This window comes from Myotis daubentonii, chromosome 2, assembly GCF_963259705.1.
Source record: "Myotis daubentonii chromosome 2, mMyoDau2.1, whole genome shotgun sequence".
NCBI lineage: Eukaryota > Metazoa > Chordata > Mammalia > Chiroptera > Vespertilionidae > Myotis > Myotis daubentonii.
This window is the reverse complement of record NC_081841.1, coordinates 16,371,587-16,390,532: the sequence shown is the minus strand read 5'-3', so window position 1 is coordinate 16,390,532 and position 18,946 is coordinate 16,371,587. Positions and strand designations below refer to the sequence as shown.

The following is an 18,946-nucleotide window of genomic DNA, read 5'->3' as shown; positions in this document are numbered from 1 at the left end:
AGGAACTGTGGTTATTCAGTCCAGAAAAAGACTCATTTATTCAAAGCCTCCAGGTCTGAATGCCCAAGTATCAAACTACTAACCATCTTTATTCAAAGAAAAATAAGAAGAAATAAAAATAGCAACACATATATCACTTACTAGGTTTCAGTCACTGTTCTAAACACTTTACATATATGAGTCCATCAAATCCTTGAAAATAGCCTATGAAATAAGTATGTTATTTTTACCATTTTATAGATGAGAGAGTCATGTGTCTTAAACACTGCACTGTACTGTCTCTCAAAAGGCAAATGAAATAATAGTTTGAGGAACTCGGTTTAACTTATTATGGAGCAATATTGTAACATGGAGGGTCAGCAATATCAAAATGTCTCAACAAAATAAAACCGAAACAGACTCATAGATACAGAGAACAGATGATGGTTGCCAAAGGGAAGGGAAATGGTGATGTAATAATAATAATAATAATAACAATAATAATAAATAATAATAAAAATAACAATGATATCAGAATGGATTACTAGAAATTCTATGCAATTTATCTCAAAAGATAGTTGAAATAGAATCAGTTCTTATTTTCCCGAGAGATTTTACACATGGGTTGGGGTTATGAATGAGATGAGATGAATTTTGAAGATCTTTTTTCCCCTCAAGTATTATTATTCTATAATTGACTGGAACAAGTTTAAATACTCACAAAGCCAGTATTTTAGAATAGAAATTGGAAAGAAGGGTTCTGCACCTGTGATGTAAGTAAAATAATTGAAAATTAAAAATATTTTTTTAAAGGAGCCTTACTATAGTCATTATGGTTTTTTTTTCTTAGTTTAAAATTGAAAGCATAATTAGCATCATGGGTAGATTTTAAAAAACACTTTTAAAAGATGCATTATTCCTATATACCCATTGATATTTCAGTTTAACAACTCACAGGAGCAAGATACTGGCTCTGCCAAAGCAACCACAGGCGGGACTCAAAATTCAATAAATCTTGGAGCTTTTTTCATAGCAACATAAATTTATATTAACTGAATTACATTAAGTGAAAGCTGTTGTAAATATCCAAACGGCCCTTGGCAGAAAGAAGTTTCCCCATCCCTGGAAGATATGAGCTAGAGAGATATGTTAAGAGAGAGTTAAAGTGTGGAAGAGAATAACAGAGAGAGATGACCTCTAGTTGGAAGGGGTCGGGAAAGGTTTCATTGGCATTTTTGCTGGACCCTGAATGATATTTGATGTGATACTGGGTGGAGGTGCAGGAGATAAGGACCGGCAGGAGCAAAGGATTGAGGCAAGAAAGCTCAGGTTTTGCACGCTCAGGTTCTGCATGCAAAGAAGAGTGAATAATTGAGTTTGATCAGATTAAGAGTTATAGTAAAAAGAGATAAAAAGAAAACATAGAACAAAATGGTTGAGGACCTTAAGTGTTGGAGTAAAGATTTTATTCTTTATTTTTCTATGTAATGGCCAGACAGAGATTTTTGAGTGGGAAGGGAAAACATCAAACATCAAATTATGCTTTACAAATCTTCCAGAAATATTAGGATAAGCCAGGAAGAGAGTCACCTGGTAGGAGGCAGGAAGTATCAAGGGTGTGACCCCTGCTGCTGGGAGAAATGGAGAGGAAGAGAAGGATCTGGGAAATATATTATTGCAGCCTTTCACCCTTTGAAAGACATTGGGTTGTCAAGAAATGTGGATTCTGGTCCTGGACAGTGTGTGTGTGTGTGTGTGTGTGTGTGTGTGTGTGTGTGTGTGTTCAGGAGACTGTGGGTAAGGGAGAAGGATTGAATTGGTAACCTCCAAGGCACTATCCAGTCCTACAAGTCTTACTGTTTTTCTAAATTCTTCTCAATTGGATCTTCTGTGCCATAAATTTTTCTGATTGATGCTTAACCAGTCATTTGGCTGGCTACTTAAATATCCTGATTTTTTATTTTATTTTATGGTGGTAAGCATATTTAACATGAAATATACCCTTTTTAAAAAAATATGTCTTATTGATTTTTTACAGAAAGGAAGAGAGAGGGATAGAGAGTTAGAAACATTGATGAGAGACAAACATCAATCAGCTGCCTTCTGCACACCCCCAATGGGAATGTGCCCGCAACCAAGGTACATGCCCTTGACCGGAATGGGACCTTTCAGTCTGCAGGCCGATGCTCTATCCACTTAGCCAAACCAACCAGGGCTGAAATATACCCTTTTAACAACTATTTAAGTGGTATTGTTGACTGTAGGTGCAATGTTGAACGGCAGATCTCTGGGACTTACTCATCTTGCTTAACGGAAACTTTATGCCCATTGATTAGAAGGAGGAAATAAGTAATTATTAATTAATGGGCAAATATCTTTATTTTAAAGTTGCAATGAGTAATTGACAGTTATCTTGGGAAGGATGAACTGCAGGCTGCTGAATTTTCATAGTTCAGGCTATTGAATGTAAATCGGTGGTTCTCTCTCTGCGGAAAGTTGTTGTGGCTGCGGCCTGTGATGGAAGATGCCTCTCCAGCTTACCTGGCCGGCTGTTTGGTCCTGGTGTCCATTCACCGTGACAGTGCTCTGTTTAGGAAAACACATGAGTCAAATCTAGCTTTTTAAAAACTAATAAAGTAAAAACAGATGATGACTCATATGGTAAAGTATTTTTAATTTTACACATATGTCTCCAATTATCAAAGAATCTTACTCCGGTTGATGTGTTCTTAGTTTATACATCAAGAGACAGTGGTGCCCTATCCAGATTGGCTCAGTGGATAGAGCCTCGGCCTGCAGACTGAAGGGTCCCAGGTTTGATTCCAGTCAAGGGCATGTACCTTGGTTGCAGGCACATCCCCAGTAGAGGGTGTGCAGGAGACAGCTGATCGATGTTTCTCTCTCATCAATGTTTCTAATTTGTTAAAAATATTGAAATAGACCCCATAACTAGTTTGATCTCTTTGAAATCATGGATAACTTTAATAATTTGTTCTACAAATGACCTTGATTTGATATTAAAAACTCTGTAGGGCGGGGCTGCCTCTTTTTGACTTCATATTTTAACCCAGGTACCTAGTGCATGCCTGGCTTGGAGTGGGTGCTCAACAAACATCTGTGAAATAAATAAGTGGATGGATGGATGGATGGATGGTTTATTATCTGAAACTGTGAGTCTAGTCCATTTATTTTCTTTTCAGATGGTTTTTCCCCTGAATATAGAACCATTTCACTCATCCCAACAGGTCCAGTCCTGCCCCAGACTCAGGAACCCAAATTGCATCTAATTCTAGGCACTTGGTTCAGCCTTGTGACAATCCCTGCCTTCCTGTGAGTCTTCTGGCAAGTTAGAAAGGCTTGCAAAGTTGATAGTTGAATCTTGGAGGATGATTAGAAACTTCTCAAGCCACAAAAGTCTGAGAAAGGCATTCTAAGATATATAGCATTATAAGGTAACTAGAGGCCCCATGCATGAAATTCATGCACTCGGCGGGCGGTGGGGGGGAGTTGGGGAGGTCCCTCAGCCTGGTCTGCACCCTCTCACAGTCCGGGACCCCTCAGGGGATGTCTGACTGACGGCTTAGGCCCGCTCCCCCAGGGCCTAAGCTGTCAGTTGGACATTCTTAGCACTGCCGCGGAGGTGGGAGAGACTCCTACCACCACCGCTGCACTTGCCAGCTGTGAGCCTGGCTCTGGCTGAGTGGCACTCCCCCTGTGGGAGTACACTGACCACCAGGGGACAGCTCCTGTGTTGAGCAGGATCGGGCCAAACTCAGCTCTCCAACATCCCCCAAGGGATCCCGGATTGTGAGAGGGTGCGGGCTAGGCTGAGGGACCCCACTGGTGCACAGTCGGGGCCTGGGAGGGATGTGGAGGTTGGCCAGCTGGGGAGGGACTGTGGGAGGGCTCCAGGGCTTGTCTGGCCCATCTCATTCAATCCCGATCAGCCAGACCCCATCAGCAAGCTAACCTACCAGTCAGAGAGTCTGCCCCCTGTGGTCAGTGCACTTCATAGTGAGCGGTTGAACGGCCTTAGCATATCATTAGCATATTATGCTTTGATTGGTTGAACAGACGACCGGACAACCAGGCACTTAGCATATTAGCATATAAAGGATAACATAGAAAGTGCAAAGATGTGAAGGAATGAGAGATTAACCATGTATAGGACTCACAAGTCCTTTAATATTATTAGAAAATAATATTTGTAAAGCTGACATTGTAGTAAGTGTTAGATACTAAAAGACACTGAATGCCAGGAAAGTGGTTTAATTTAGTTACTATATCATGGGGTGCCTTTGTAATATTCTCACCAGATATGACATGACCGTAGAGGTACTGTAGAATGATCTTTCTGTCAGAATTATGAAGGAAGGGTTAGAGAGACAGACAGAAGCAGAGAAACCTGGGAGAGACCAATGCTGCAACTAGGTGAGAAATGGTGAGGGTCTTGCAGGCTAAAAATATGTAATAAAAAATTCTTGCTTGATAACATAAATTTCAGAACTTAAATCTGCAAGTGTTGAAAGGTTCAAAAATGAAGTTTTCCAGTTCTGGCTGGTGTTACTAAGTGGTTAGAGCATTGGACCATGCACTGAAGGGTTGCGGGTTTGATTCCCAAGGGCATGTGCCTGGGTTGCAAGCTTGCTCCCCATCCCCTGGTCAGAGCACATGCGGGAGGCAACCAATCAATGTGTCTCTCTCACATGGATGTGTCTCTGTCTCTCTCCCACTCTCCCTCCCTTCCACTGTCTCTGAAAAGCAATGGAAAAAATATCCTCTGGTGAGGATTAACAGGAAAAAAAAAAGTTTTCCAGTCTGTGGTCTCTATAAATAAAGATGCATGCCTCTAATTCATAAGATACTTTACCCATAATTTGACCACGTATTGGGAAAATAAAAAGCATCCAAATTCGCATGCTGATTAGCATTTTATTATCTATCATGATGTTTCTATTTATTCATATTTATGAATTTGCTTCTCCCAGTGGATTTTCAGAACATTGCCTCTTCTACACACCACATAAAAACCTGATCTTGCCAGGTGACCTTTCAAAATAACTTTTCATTCTTATGCAAATATAACACAGTCATATTTGTATTGTACTTTGAATTCCACAGTAACAATGTCTGTTACCCTGTTTATGCCTACACAACTCTTTAAAGAATATAATGTGAGATTTCTTTTCTTGTTCTCCAAGTTCATATACCTTTCTTTGCTATTATTACATCCCAATTCTAAGAACAAACATACGGTCTCCTCAGATACATTTATTTAATGAGGGTTATAGTGTTTATTTATGTTAACTGAGGCTTCAGAGCATATATCTGACACAACCTGTGGTTAAGTTGTTTCTACATAATTCTACTGCATCAGCATTTTTATTCCCAATGTAGTTGTATGAAAATTAGGTTTTTAAGATGGCAGTTTTATTAAAAATAGGAATAATCATATAATACCATTAAATATGATATTAGGATTGAAATAGGCTTGCTAACACTGAAAGAATTTATATTTTAACAGCAAAGAAATTAGCAACAACGTCTCACAAACCAAAGAAACTTGTTCTGTTAATTACACATATAACTAACCTCTGAAATTCATAGTATTTTGTGGCCTTTTTGGATCTCTCTAACAGACAGATATGAAATATTCAATTAAGTGTTTATCAGGATGACAGTATATGTTGTGATTTTGCAATGGTTTTTACATATTTCATTCTGTTAGTATCCCCAGTCACCCCTGAAGGGGTGCTATGCCACTATTTTATAGATGGCAGAATGGGCTTGGAGAGGCTAGATGGCCTGCCCAAGGTCATATAGTTAATCAGCAAAGTGCCATGAGATGAACACAGCTGTTCTAGTCAAAGCCCAGCAGCCTTTTTCTACTATGCACCTGTTACTTGCTAAGATCTTACATTTGCCAACTATCAGCTGGTAGGGAATATAAAGACTGGTAAGATATGGTTCTTGCCCTTTGGTTAGAGATAAAGTATAAGCACAGCCAGCACTTTTAAATATTTTTTAAGTAATTAATAAAATGAATGGAGGTGGTGAGATCAGAGAAAGGAGAAATTCTTACTAGAGTGATAAAGTTGTAGCTAGTTTATAGTAGCTTAATAAAGTATACTGTATGTAGTATACTATGTTTATTTTTCTGCTCTTTAAATACCTATGACTTCACTGCTTTAGACTTGGAAACAAATGAAAACAATGATAAGAACTATATTTTCTAAAGAAGTAGATGTAAACTATTGGTTCCAATACTATCTTTGAAATAAAGGTTAGAAATATAAAGAAACAATGATAGAATATTTATAAGAAAAGGAAATGCTTACACAAAGTTTCAAATAGGTAACAGCTCTCATTTTGCTTTTCAAAATGGTCATGTAATAATTTTGGCATGGACAAATTTGGGGCTCAAATTGTAGGAAGCAAGTTTTCTCAAAATAAGAGAAATGATCGAAGTATTGCATGTGTTCATATTCTCATTAGCCCTCAGCTGTACCCATGAGCCTTTTATATTTGTCCCATTTTGGACATTATATGTTTATTTATGTATCTGCCTCTTGCATTAATCTGTCAACTGCTTGAGGATCATTCCCAGCACTATCACAGCACCTGGCACATATTAGTTGTTCAAAAATTGGTGAATTTTATTGGGATGAACCTGGGACTTGATAGTCCAAACCCTCTCAATTCCTAAGCACTGGTAAGGTCTAATTGGCCAGATAACTTTTAGCCACTAGGACTAATGGGAGGTGTGTTATTTATTAAATATTTTCTTATTGTTAATCCTCACCTGAGGATATTTTCCCATTGATTTTTAGAGAGAGTGGACCAGGGAGAGACAGAGAGAGAGAAACATCAATGTGAGAGAGACACATCAATTGGTTGCCTCCTGCACATGCCCCGAGTAGGGCCAAGGGGTCAAGTCTGCAACCCAGGTATGTGCCCTTGACCGGAATTGAACCCAGCACCTTTCAGTCCACAGGCTGATGCTTTATCCACTGAGCCAAACCAGCTAGAGCTGTTGGCAGGCTTTTACTAAGACCAACACTGTGGCACAAATGACGCTGAGTACAAGTTAGCTGTAGGCTAGAGTCCATTCTCTTAGCATCATGAGAATGTTTCCATTGTCTTAATAGCATCCTTTCCCCCATCACATCTCATAACTATGTCACCTTCATCATAAGAACTAGCAAAATGTAATATTGCCTAATTTAATATGCATTTATTAATCTCCTGCCATGTCTCAGCAGCACGCTGGTTACTAAGGATACAGAGATGAGCAAGAAGCATCTGTGGAGCACGCTTTACTGGCCAGGCAGTGTGCCAGGCACTGAGAATAGTTGGTTCCTACTCTCATAACATTTATATGGTATTTCACATTCTAATGGGATGGAAAGAAATGAGTTGTGACAAGTGCAATAGAATTGAACATAGAGAAGGGAGCAACTAATTCTGATACACGGTGACAGAGGAAGCTCCTGAGAGAGAACAAAATTTGCATTTGACCTTGAAACCTGGATGGGGCATCCTAGCCTAACAAGGATCCCTTGTATAAAATGCACATTTGTGCAAACACACACACACACACACACACACACACACACACACACACACACCTACCTCTGCTCTATTTTTATCTCCAATGAAAACTAGAAAGTTAATTAGGAAATAAAAGCCAATTACATTTAAAGTAACTTACAACAGCATAGTGTTGATTCTATCAAGTAGTTATTCTTTCAAAGAATATTTCTTATCATTGACCAGTTAATATATCAATCACAGACCTCTTAAAAATAAAAATGAAACAACAAAACATTGGATAAAGAAAGGAAAAGAAGAAACAGAGGAACAGAAATATAAATGGTCTTTTACAACTTTGGACTTTTCGTAGTAGTCTTTATGTTTACATTAGAAAATAGTGCCCCCTTGTGACCAAAAATCAGCAAATTGGGCATAAAGGGCCCAATTGAAGCAAACCTTAAGCAAGTCTCCAGGAAGGAGGAAGCAGGAAAATGGGAAAAGACTGCCCCTTCAGGAAGATGTTATTATTACATTTTTACATGAGAAATTGCTGTTCATAGAGACTTAAAACACTTCTTTGTTCATGCTGTTGTGGTTAATTCTGATTATATTTTATTTATTTGAGAGAGAGAGAGAGAGAGAGAGAGAGAGAGAGAGAGAGAGAGAGAGAGAAAGGGGGGGGAGAGAGACATCGATTTGTTGTTCCACTTATTAATGCATTCATTGGTTGATTCTTAAATGTGCCCACCAGGAAACAAACCCACAACCTTGGTATATTGGGACAACACTAACCAACTGAGCTCCCCAGCCAGGGCTTAATTCTGATTATTGATTCTAATTCAAAAGCAGATTTCTACTTGATCCATCCTGTAGGAAAATAATTTTTAAAAACCCTTCTATTATGTTTTTCTAAATCTTCTCTATGTTCACTTTTTTCCTTTAAAACATGTACCAGTGAGAAATCGTAATATACATTTTAACCTATTTTTCTAAAATTATCAACTTCAATTAGATTCTGTTACACTGTGACAGAGGTAACATGTTTGGAAAGTAAGTGGGGATTTGGAAAGACAAATAAAATAAAAAATTAGGTAGTCAAAGACAATTTCTAAAAATTAAATATTTTAAAATCAGCTGCCTTTAATATTACTCCCAAATTTTCATGGACTATGTAAAATAATGGCACAGTCATGAGTTATTATTTTAGATAACCACAACTAATAGGTGTCCCCAAGTGCCAAAGACTGGCATTGTTTGAAGGTGTAAAAGGACAACCCTACCAAGAAAATTTACTATCTAGAAAAATGCTGAAGCAAATCACTGATCAGCCAATTTGTATTCATCCCTAGGAAACAGCAGACTATAAAAGCAAAACAAAAACATATCTTTGCCTTAAGGTGGGGGAGGGTGGGTGGGTGAGAGGTAATCAACCAAGGACCTTGTATGCCTATATGCATGGTACATGGACACAGACAATGGGGTGGTGAGGGCCTGGGATGGAGGGTGGGGGGTGGGGGCAAACTGGAGGGGGTCAATGAGAGAAAAAAGGGGACATATGTAATACTTTCAACAATAAAGAATTATTAAAAACAAAACAACAGCAACAACAAAAAAACACACACAGCTTTGCATACACAAAGGTATATGAGCTTAACCTAAGATTACGATGAATTGATACTAAGATGGAACTAATGCATTCATCCAATTCTCCTGAATAACAATAATAATAGCTCTTATAATAATTATTGGCTGTAATATTTATGCAGGTTTTACTCTTAGCCAGGCACTCTACATATATTATCTCATATGCTACTATTGTTATAATTCACATTTCACAGATGAGGAAACTGAGGCTGAAAGAGTTTAAGTAATGTGCCCAAGACCAAGTCATAGGTCAGATTTCAAACTCAGAACTGGTTACTACCTCTTAACCACTGTTTGTTGGAAGCCAGGACTGATACTCCCAGGCTCGCTCACACTCCAACCCTCTGCATTTTAAGTTCTATCTAGTTTGGTCCTGGACATTCAGTTCAACCGGAAACAGCTGGCTGGAGGGCAGTCTTCCACAGGATGCAGTCCCCAAGGTTCTCCACAACAACACTATTGTTAAGAGAACCCACGGGAATCGTTTCAAGAATCAAAAGTCAAAGGGGAGAAAAGCGTGGTATTTTGACTAAAGAGACAGACCAAGGATTTGGTCTGCGATGCTTCTTTCGATTCTTCTAGAGGTCAGGAGTTAGACTTTCTGATTCTGTGAAGTGTAATATCAGATGATACTTACATGTTCTAGAATCTGGAATCCAGTTTTGTCCTGGTTTGGCTCTCCAGAGCTCTATGGCTTTAGGTCTGGTGTGGGATGGAATAGAGTGGCGTAGGGTGGCCCAATCCTGGGAACTCATGTTCCTCTCAGTTCATCCATAGGCCACATCATAGTCTTTTTTTTTCCTGTCTCCACATTCCACTGTCAAAGCTCTTCTGGAGTGGATCTGTGCACAGAACCGGCACCAAACTAGTATTTGTTGGCTCAGTGGAGGGAGTAACACAAAAGAGCCTTAACTTACAAAGTGGGGCAAGCTCGATAAAGAAAGAAGGAGGACATTTCAAGTAGAGAGAACAACATGTATGAAACCTGGGTAATGTGCCCTGGCCAGGTGGTCAGTTGGTTCAAGTGTCGTCCCATACACCAAAAGGTTCTGGATTTGATTCCAGGGCAGGGCACATATCTGGGTTGTGAGTCGATCCCAGTCAGGGCAAGTTATGGGAGGCAACCTATCAATGTTTTTCCCACATTGATGTTTCTCTCTCGCTCTTGCTCTCGCTCTCTCCCTTCCTCTCTCTCAAAATTCAACAAAAACATATCCTCAGGTGAGGATTAATTTTTAAAAAGCTGGGCAATGGGAACTGTTTAGGAACTGCAATGGCTGGAGTAAAGGCCGTGAGGTATAATGGGAAGGTTGTGCAGCTTAGTCACAGCTACGAGCCAGGACTCTAGAGCCTGCTAGTTTTGGTTTGAATCCTGGCTCTCACCAGCTGTGTCTTTGGGCAAGTTATATAACCTCTCTGTACCTATCTCATGGTATGTTAGAAAGATTAAATGAGCTATAGCATAAGAAGTGTTTGGAACAGTGCACTAAATAATTGTGAATTCCTATGATTCTCATGTGGCGAGTAGTGGGTGGTGGGGTAGGCAGGGGACAGGTCCTGGAGTTTCCTATGTTAAAAGGGAGAACATTTATGCCAAAAGCCATGGAGAATTTTTGAAGGTTTGTAGGAAGTGGGGAGTCAGGGTGTGATTTGAATTTTGGAAAGGTAATTCTGAGATGGGTAGAAGGAGATTAAACTGAAGACAGGAAGACCAGTGAGGCGGCCATTGCAGTGCTCCAGATGAAGAGGATAAAGACTTAAACCAAGTTAATTCCAGGTGCAGTGGAGAGGGGAGGGAGCCGCTCAGTGAGAGGTAGCAGGTCTAACCACAGGAGACGGCCCTGACCACATGAGAGGGAGGCTGAATCTCAGTGTCAGGTGGGGCTTCGGGGTGGTGAGGGTAGCAATCACTGAGAGTGGGAACAGTAGGAATGAGCTGGGTTTGCAGGAAGAGGAAGAGTTTCATCTCGTTCATGGTGTCTTAATCTTGGACATGTTGAGTTTGCAGAGAATAGCCAAGCACCAATGCCTAGTAGGTGATGGATGAACAGGTTTGGTAATTCAGAGAGATATCAGGCCTCTGATAAGAACTCTAAACATTATTAAGTGAAGCTGTTTACACTTCCGGGCTGAAGAACAATAATTGGGGGGGCTGGGGGGGGCGGTTATTTAAGATGCTATCTATGCCTTGATTATAGATATTAATATGAAAAAGATGAGCAAACCCCATCTGGAAAATGGGTGACGTTAGAAGATTCTTTTGGCAAGTCAGGAACGTTATCATTTATTGTCAGACAGTAGTGACTAAAACAAAGGCACTACCAAAATTAAAGACTCACCAATCATTGATTCATTCTTATTTTGAGGATTTTGTTAGCTGACCTTTGCCCGGCCTTTGGCTGGAACATATAATATATATTGACATTATTTAAACATGTGGATATGGGTGCAAATATTCACATATGTGTGTGTATATGTGATGTGTTTGTAATTTTACCATTTTAGGTATTTAGCAACTTTACCATGCCTCTGCAATTTTTCACATTTCCTCCACAGGTATTTCTGATGAATACATAACACCGATGTTTAGTTTTTACAAAAGTGTGGCAGAATTGAAAATGACGCAAGAAGAGTATGCTCTGCTTACAGCAATTGTTATTCTCTCTCCAGGTAATTTTGATGTTAGATTTTAATTTTTATGCTATTTGTTCATTTTTCCAGTATAATCATAATAACGTTTATTAAAGAAAATCTGAGAAACACAGAAACAGAAAAAAAATTAAAAGACCTATAATCCCACTGCTTCAAACTGAATCATGTTAACATTTGAGTGTATTTCTTCTCAGCCTTTCTTCTAAACTTCACTTTCATTCAGTAAATGCATTTTTAATACCTACTATATGCTAAACATGGTTCTAAACATTGGGGAATAAAGAGGTAAAGAAACAGGCAGGCCACAGCTGCATGGAGCTTACTACATTCTAGTAAGGTAAGAAAAACAACAAATAAAAATAATTTGTAGTGATTATTGAGGTGGCAAGTGCTACAACAATATAAAGATGAGACTATAAGGAGAGAAAGTGGCAGTAGAATGTTATTTTAATTAGTGGTCAAGTAAGGTTTTTTCAGGGGTTATTAAACAGGAGCCTAAATGAAATTATGCACATACTTTTTAACATAATAGAAAGCATACTGTCTTTTAAATTTTATTTTATTCATTTATTTTTAGCCCATGTCACACCTATCTTAGTTTTTTAAAAAATATATTTTATTGATTTTTTACAGAGAGGCAGGGAGAGAGATAGAAACATCGATCAGCTGCCTCCCGCACATCTCCCACTGGGGATGTGCCCGCAACCCAGGTACATGCCCTTGACCAGAATTGAACCTGGGACCCTTCAGTCCACAGACCGACGCTCTATCCACAGAGCCAAACCAGTTTCAGCTTAGTTTTTTAAAAAATATATGTTTTAATTGATTTTTGAAGAGAGAGGGAGAGAGAGAAACATTGATAAGAGAGAAACATCATTGATCAGCTGCTTTCTGCAATTCCCATCCCCCCCCCCCCCCCCCCCTGCAACCTGAGCGTGTGCCCTGATGGGGAATTGAACCAGTGACTTCTTGGTTCATGGATTGGCACTCAGCCACTAAGCCATACCAGCTGGGCTATTTTATTTTTTTAATCCTCACCTGAGTGTATGTTTTACAGATTTTTAGAGATAGGGGAAGTGGGGGAAAGAGAGAAAGAGAGAGAGAGAGAGAGGGAGAAAAGAGAGAGAGACATTGATGTATGAGAGAAACATTGATCAGTTGCCTCCCACACAGGCCCCCACTGGGGATCGAACCTGCAACTTAGGTATGTGCCCTGACCAGGTATTGAACCCACAACCTTTAGGTGCATGGGAAGACACTCCAACCAATTGAGCCACACCATAATGTCTTGTTTTAAAGTACTTTTCTTCAAACAACTTTCCCTATGTCATTAAAAAAAAATTATACTGTAAAGGTTTATTGTAATGCATGTGTCATATTCCATTGAATCGATGACCAATAATTTACTTAATTTTTACCATATGTTTGGACATTCAGAATACTTCCAATTTTTTGTTGTTCTAAACAATGTTGAAATGAATGCCTCTGTATATGCATTTTTCTATTTTTTGCTTATTTATTTGGGAGTAAGTGATGCCACATTCAGAATTTGTGACCTGAAACCATTTTATATATGATATTAATTAAGTCAGAAGCTAGTTGTTACTTTGTTGTACCATAACAAATTATAATTAAAAAGAAGAAAAACATTTCTTCTTTTATTGATTTATATTTTTTATTGATTTCAGAGAGAAAGAGAGAGGGAGAGAGATAGAAATATCAATGATGAGAGAGAATCATTGATCAGCTGCCTCCTGCATACCCCATACTGGGAAATGAGCCCACAACACGGGCATGTTCCCTGACAAGGAATTGAACCGTGACCTCCTGGTTCATAGGTTGATGTCCAGCCACTAAGCTACGTCGGCTGGGCAAGAAGAAAAACATTTTGGCAGTATCTACTAAAGCAGCCGTGGGCAAACTACGGCCCACGGGCCAGATCCAGCCAGTTTGAAATGAATAAAACTAAAAAAAAAAAAAGACCGTACCCTTTTATGTAATGATGTTTACTTTGAATTTATATTAGTTCACACAAACACTCCATCCATGCTTTTGTTCCGGCCCTCCGGTCCAGTTTAAGAACCCATTGTGGCCCTCGAGTCAAAACGTTTGCCCACCCCTGTACTAAAGTGTTACGTGTATAAACCCTACATTCCAAGTTCCAGTCCTTGGGTTATACCCACCAGAAATGATACTTATGTTCACCATACATGCTAATTTGGGGGCATTAATTGAAAGGGGAATTTAGGGAGGCCTGTAAATATTCTATATCTTGATATAGTTGTGATTATATGAGTACATGTAGTGAGTGTATGAAAATTCATCAAGTTGAACACTTCATTTGTACATTTCAACTGTACAACATGTGTGAGTTACACTTCAAAAAGGTTAGCCTTGCCTGGCCAGCATGGCTCAGCGGTTGAGTGTCGCCTAGGAACCAAGAGGTCACGGTTCAATTCCTGGTCAGGGCACATGCCCGGATTGCAGGCTTGATCCCCAGTGTGGGGCATGCAGGAGGCAGCCGCTAAATGATTCTCTCTCATTATTGATGTTTCTATCTCTCTCTCTCCTTTCATATATATATATTCTAAAGGTTAGCCTTAATATAATTATGCCAAACCTTCCACTTTTTAATTTTATTTTTTTTAATATTTTATTGATTTTTTACAGAGAGGAAGGGAGAGGGATAGAGAGTTAGAAACATTGATGAGAGAGAAACATCGATCAGCTGCCTCCTGCACACCTCCTACTGGGGATGTGCGTGCAACCAAGGTACATACCCTTGACTGGAATTGAACCTGGGACCCTTCAGTCCGCAGGCCGACGCTCTATCCACTGAGCCAAACCGGTTAGGGCAAACCTTCCACTTTTTAACTTTGTTGTTTTATGTCAAACTTCAAAACAGACAGACAATACATAAAGGACAGAGAGGCCGTAGAGAAGCTTCAGGAACCGCTGCTTGACGTGCTGCAGAAGCTGTGCAAGATCCATCAGCCTGAGAACCCCCAGCATTTCGCCTGTCTCCTGGGCCGCCTGACGGAGTTGCGGACATTCAACCACCACCACGCGGAGATGCTGATGTCCTGGCGCGTCAATGACCACAAGTTCACGCCCCTTCTCTGCGAGATCTGGGATGTGCAGTGAGGAGCACCCAGGGGCGGGGCCGGCCCTCTGTTTTCCTCCTATCATAAAGCCGATGATGTGAAACTTCTCCTTCATTTCATTTGTGCCTGGTTTCACACAAGAATTTTGACGAATATTTATGCAGTAATTATATAACTTCCACAATTGTAAATACGGGGCTAGGTAGAATGACTTTCTCTACTTGTATTTTACATGGCTTCAGGGAATCTTTTCTTCTAATTGGCATGCCCTGTTTGCCTAACTAAATCCTTACTTCAATTCTATTTGTTGAAATAGCGAAAAATCTCAGTTTGCTCTTCATCTTCCCTTATTGCATATATTTTATTAAACAGTTGTGTGCACTTTTGGCAATAAACTGAACATAATAGCAACAGGCTTTTATTTGAGAACAGAAATTGAAAAAATACACAAACTCTTATTTCTTTAAATGATGAATGACATCCTATTGAGCCCAAGGGGGTAACTACAAAAGGATAAACTCTCACAATACTAATGCTACAGTTTTTCATCCCTGGTGAATATTCATTCATTTGTAGTAGCCCTCTGATCATTTCATTTTCTTTGAAGTTCAAAGAGAATAATATGCAGAAAAATGATCATCATATAAAATATTCCCCAAGCATATTAGTTATGCTTTTAGGGGGACTGCTTCCTGTAGTCGGAGTCTTGAGGCAGCATTTACAAATTCAGAGTATGCAGAGAGCTCCAGTGATGGGACAGCCCTTTTCTCTATTGAAAGTGCTCACTGTGGGTTTCAGTGCATATAATTAATCATTTTGTTTTGTTTGCTTTTGGAAAACACTCCTTCAGCCTGGTGCACAGCTATTGTATACTTCCCCCCAAAGCAGGAATTAGTTCATTTCCTTCCTTCATTGTTATACTGTTGCATTCTCCCTCCCATTATCCTTTGGTGAATACAATAAAACACCTTCTATAAGTAATGGGCTTATATCTCCCTTTCTCCTGAAGTCAGCCAAAATGGAGCTTGCTGAGCAAGAAAAGGTCTTCTTTTTGTATTACAATACTAGGGCGACCCTGACGTCCTAAACATAGCCGGTCAGAGGAAAAGGGAGTGAGTTGGGGTTCCGTCAGTTGGGTTCCATCTGCTACAACAACAACAACTTGAATCCTCACTAAGTACAAGATTCTTTCGCTGAACTCCATGGGGGAGTCCAAAGATGACTAAGACACAGTGATTGCCTGGAGGGGCTTACAGAGAAGCACAGAGGAATGTTGTATGGACTCAACTGGGAAAGTCACCTGGAAGAGGTGGCGCTTCCCTGGGCTTCGAAGGATGGCCAGGTCTTGTATGAGTCAAAGTGAGAGGGAAGGGTATTTAAAGTGAAAAGGGGGGTGGGAGGAGGGGCAGGAGCAAAAGGAGGGAGGCCGGGAGTTGTCCAGATGTTAATTAAAAGACCACAAGTGATCTAGGGGAGGGAGAGATAGGGTGCACAGTCCCTTTCCAAGCCTCAGTCTTACCATTGCAAAATGAAGGCATCAGCACCTGCCACCTAAGGAGGTTTAGCTGATGAGTGAAGAGTAAGTGGGAAGTTGCAAGCCCACCAGGGGAGAAAGGACATTTAAAACAGAGAATTAAACTTCCGGAATGCCTGAAGGAGTAGATCTCATTTGAGGAACTGAGTGTGGTGTCCAGGTCACGAGGCATCTGTGGGGAAAGTGGTGGGAAATGAGCTGGAACTGCGGGGCCACTGTGGACATACAGAGCAAGGAGTTGATCCTATTTGTCTGGGTTTATTCAAGCGGTCAAGACCTTATAAGAGCAAATAATAATGCTTCTCGTGGGGAAAACTGATTGTGATACAATAAGAAATATATTTTTGGTCTTTGCCCCCAGTTTCTGACATGGAGCATCTAAAACCCTTGGAATTTCCTAAGTGGATAGGACCATCTTTCATTATTCATAACAAGCTCTTTTTGACTATATCTGTGTTTATGCTAATAGAATAACTGTTTGTGGAACTCTACCTGCTTTTGGATGGGAGCTGACTACCAGAGGAACCAACTATGTCATTAGAGGGCTAGTACTTTCAGCCCTGGGGCAGGTGACCCATTCAGAGCAAATGAGATACTTTGCTTGGAGTAGATGTAGGAGGTAGGCAGTATTGATCATTTATTTGTGTGTGTTGTTCCAAATTCTTTACTCTTTTTCTGCAATGGAATTACATTCCCGGGCGCCTTTGCCTGGTGATTTGTGCTGCCTCTCATAAGAGTAAGCAGCATATTGGTCCCAGCCCATAGATGTTGGGCTTGTCCATGTGACTTGCTTCGGGCTGTGGAATGTGGGTGGAAGGGACAGTATGCCAGTTCTGAACTGAGGCCTCAAGGACATCACATGTTTTTACCTGTGCTCTTGCACTTTGCCATCTGCCACGAGAAGAGGATGCCCTGGATGACTGCAAGTCCCAGAATGAGAGACAGAAGGAAGAGACTTAAACCCAACATACAGCTTAAAGCCGTGCCCTTCCCCTCCACTGTGAGCTAACTTATAGATCCACAAGCAAGAACAATCAATGTTTATTATTATAAGCCACTGAGAGTTGTTTATTATATAGCATTATCACAACAAAATCCTAAATAATATATCCTATTTGTATTCAGATCATCCCTCCCCTTCCCTCTGCTTGTATTGGGGTGGGAGGAGGGCTAACCCTGCCTGCATTTTATAGCCACGCCCCCCCCTCCGCCCCCACTCTGTCAGCTAGGTGTGGTTAGGTTCAGTCAATGGAAGGCATTGGTGGGAGATTAAAGGACAGAAAGGGAAAATCCAGGGTATCCTCGTTCTCTCTGCCCCACATGGCATCTCTGGTAATGACCGACTCTTCTTTTGGGCAAGCCCTACCCTATTGCTGATGCCGCAGCCTCTGGATTGCTAAGCCCTAGAAGTGTAGTGGCTTCCTCATGTTGCTCATCTCCGAGTTGTCTCATCTGCTCCTGTTTATTGTCTCAGTGCTTTCATCTCTTCTGAAACCAAGTTCCTGTGTTAAATGTCCTCTCTTTGAAGTACCTCACATTTTTTGGTTAGACTTGAACCTAAGAGAATGTAGAACTTGAACTGCCGGAAGCCATCTTTGTAGCCAGAGGAAATCTGAGCATAAAGCCAATATAAACAGCAGAGCCATTTGAGGCTGCGTTCTGGTTACATGATTCGAAATCTTAGGTTGAGCTTTGCCTAAAGCTAGAGAGTTCTATCCAGCGATTTCAATTACATGAGCCAATTATTCCCCTTTTCCATAAGTGAATTTGAGAATGTTTTCCTATCATATATAACTAAAAAATTCTTATCTCATAAAGGGACACTCTTGTTGGATTTAGGGCCCACCCTAGTCCAATATTATCTCATCTGAATCCTTTAATTATATCTGCAAAGATCTTATTTCCCAATAAGGTCACATGCTGAAGTTCCAAGTGAACATGAATTTTGGAGGGGGTACTATTCAACCCACCACATACCTAATATTTTAGTATTAATAACAACGGTTACATAAAATTGTATATAATTGAATTACTTATTTATATTTGTCAATGTAAATTGGTAACATTCTTTTAAGATAGAGCTTAGTATTGTTTTTAATGTAGCTGGTTCTCAGCAGATTATCTGCCGAATGAGTAGCTTAATTGTGCATTAATCAAGATTTCTATTGCCCCCAAACTTCATCTAGTATATTACCCAATGCACAATCCATAGATTGACATTCAGTACTGTAAAAGCATTAAAAACAGCAACAGCAACCACAAAAGGCAGAACAAAACAACTAATAAACCAAAAGCAAAAATAAAAAATCTCCAGCTATGGTATATTTTAAACAATGGAGCATTCCTGTAGGGCTGTGAAAGAGCCAAATCATATTTCAATATCCACAGGATATATGAGAGAGTCTCTACTGTATTCTGTAGAGAGGTTTAGTCAGATGAATTATTATTCCTAATGTAATAACTTAAAATGTAGATTTCCAAGCCCAATACTTATTAAAGT

The 18,946-nt window shown here is 40.0% G+C and overlaps 1 protein-coding gene across 3 annotated transcripts in view; it reads left to right on the top strand.

The window, feature by feature from the left end:
- The window catches only part of NR1H4 (nuclear receptor subfamily 1 group H member 4), a 68,685-nt gene extending 52,384 nt beyond the window's left edge, over positions 1–16,301 (top strand). Inside the window, exons 10-11 of one of the 3 annotated variants that reach the window (XM_059681879.1) lie at positions 11,713–11,826; positions 14,714–16,301. In XM_059681879.1, coding sequence (XP_059537862.1) covers positions 11,713–11,826; positions 14,714–14,952 — 353 coding nt within the window. In that variant the 3' untranslated portion in view covers positions 14,953–16,301. The remainder of the gene's footprint in view (positions 1–11,712; positions 11,827–14,713) is intronic. The other 2 variants (XM_059681877.1, XM_059681878.1) reach the window with 2 other exon arrangements.
- The last annotated feature ends 2,645 nt before the right edge of the window (positions 16,302–18,946 follow it).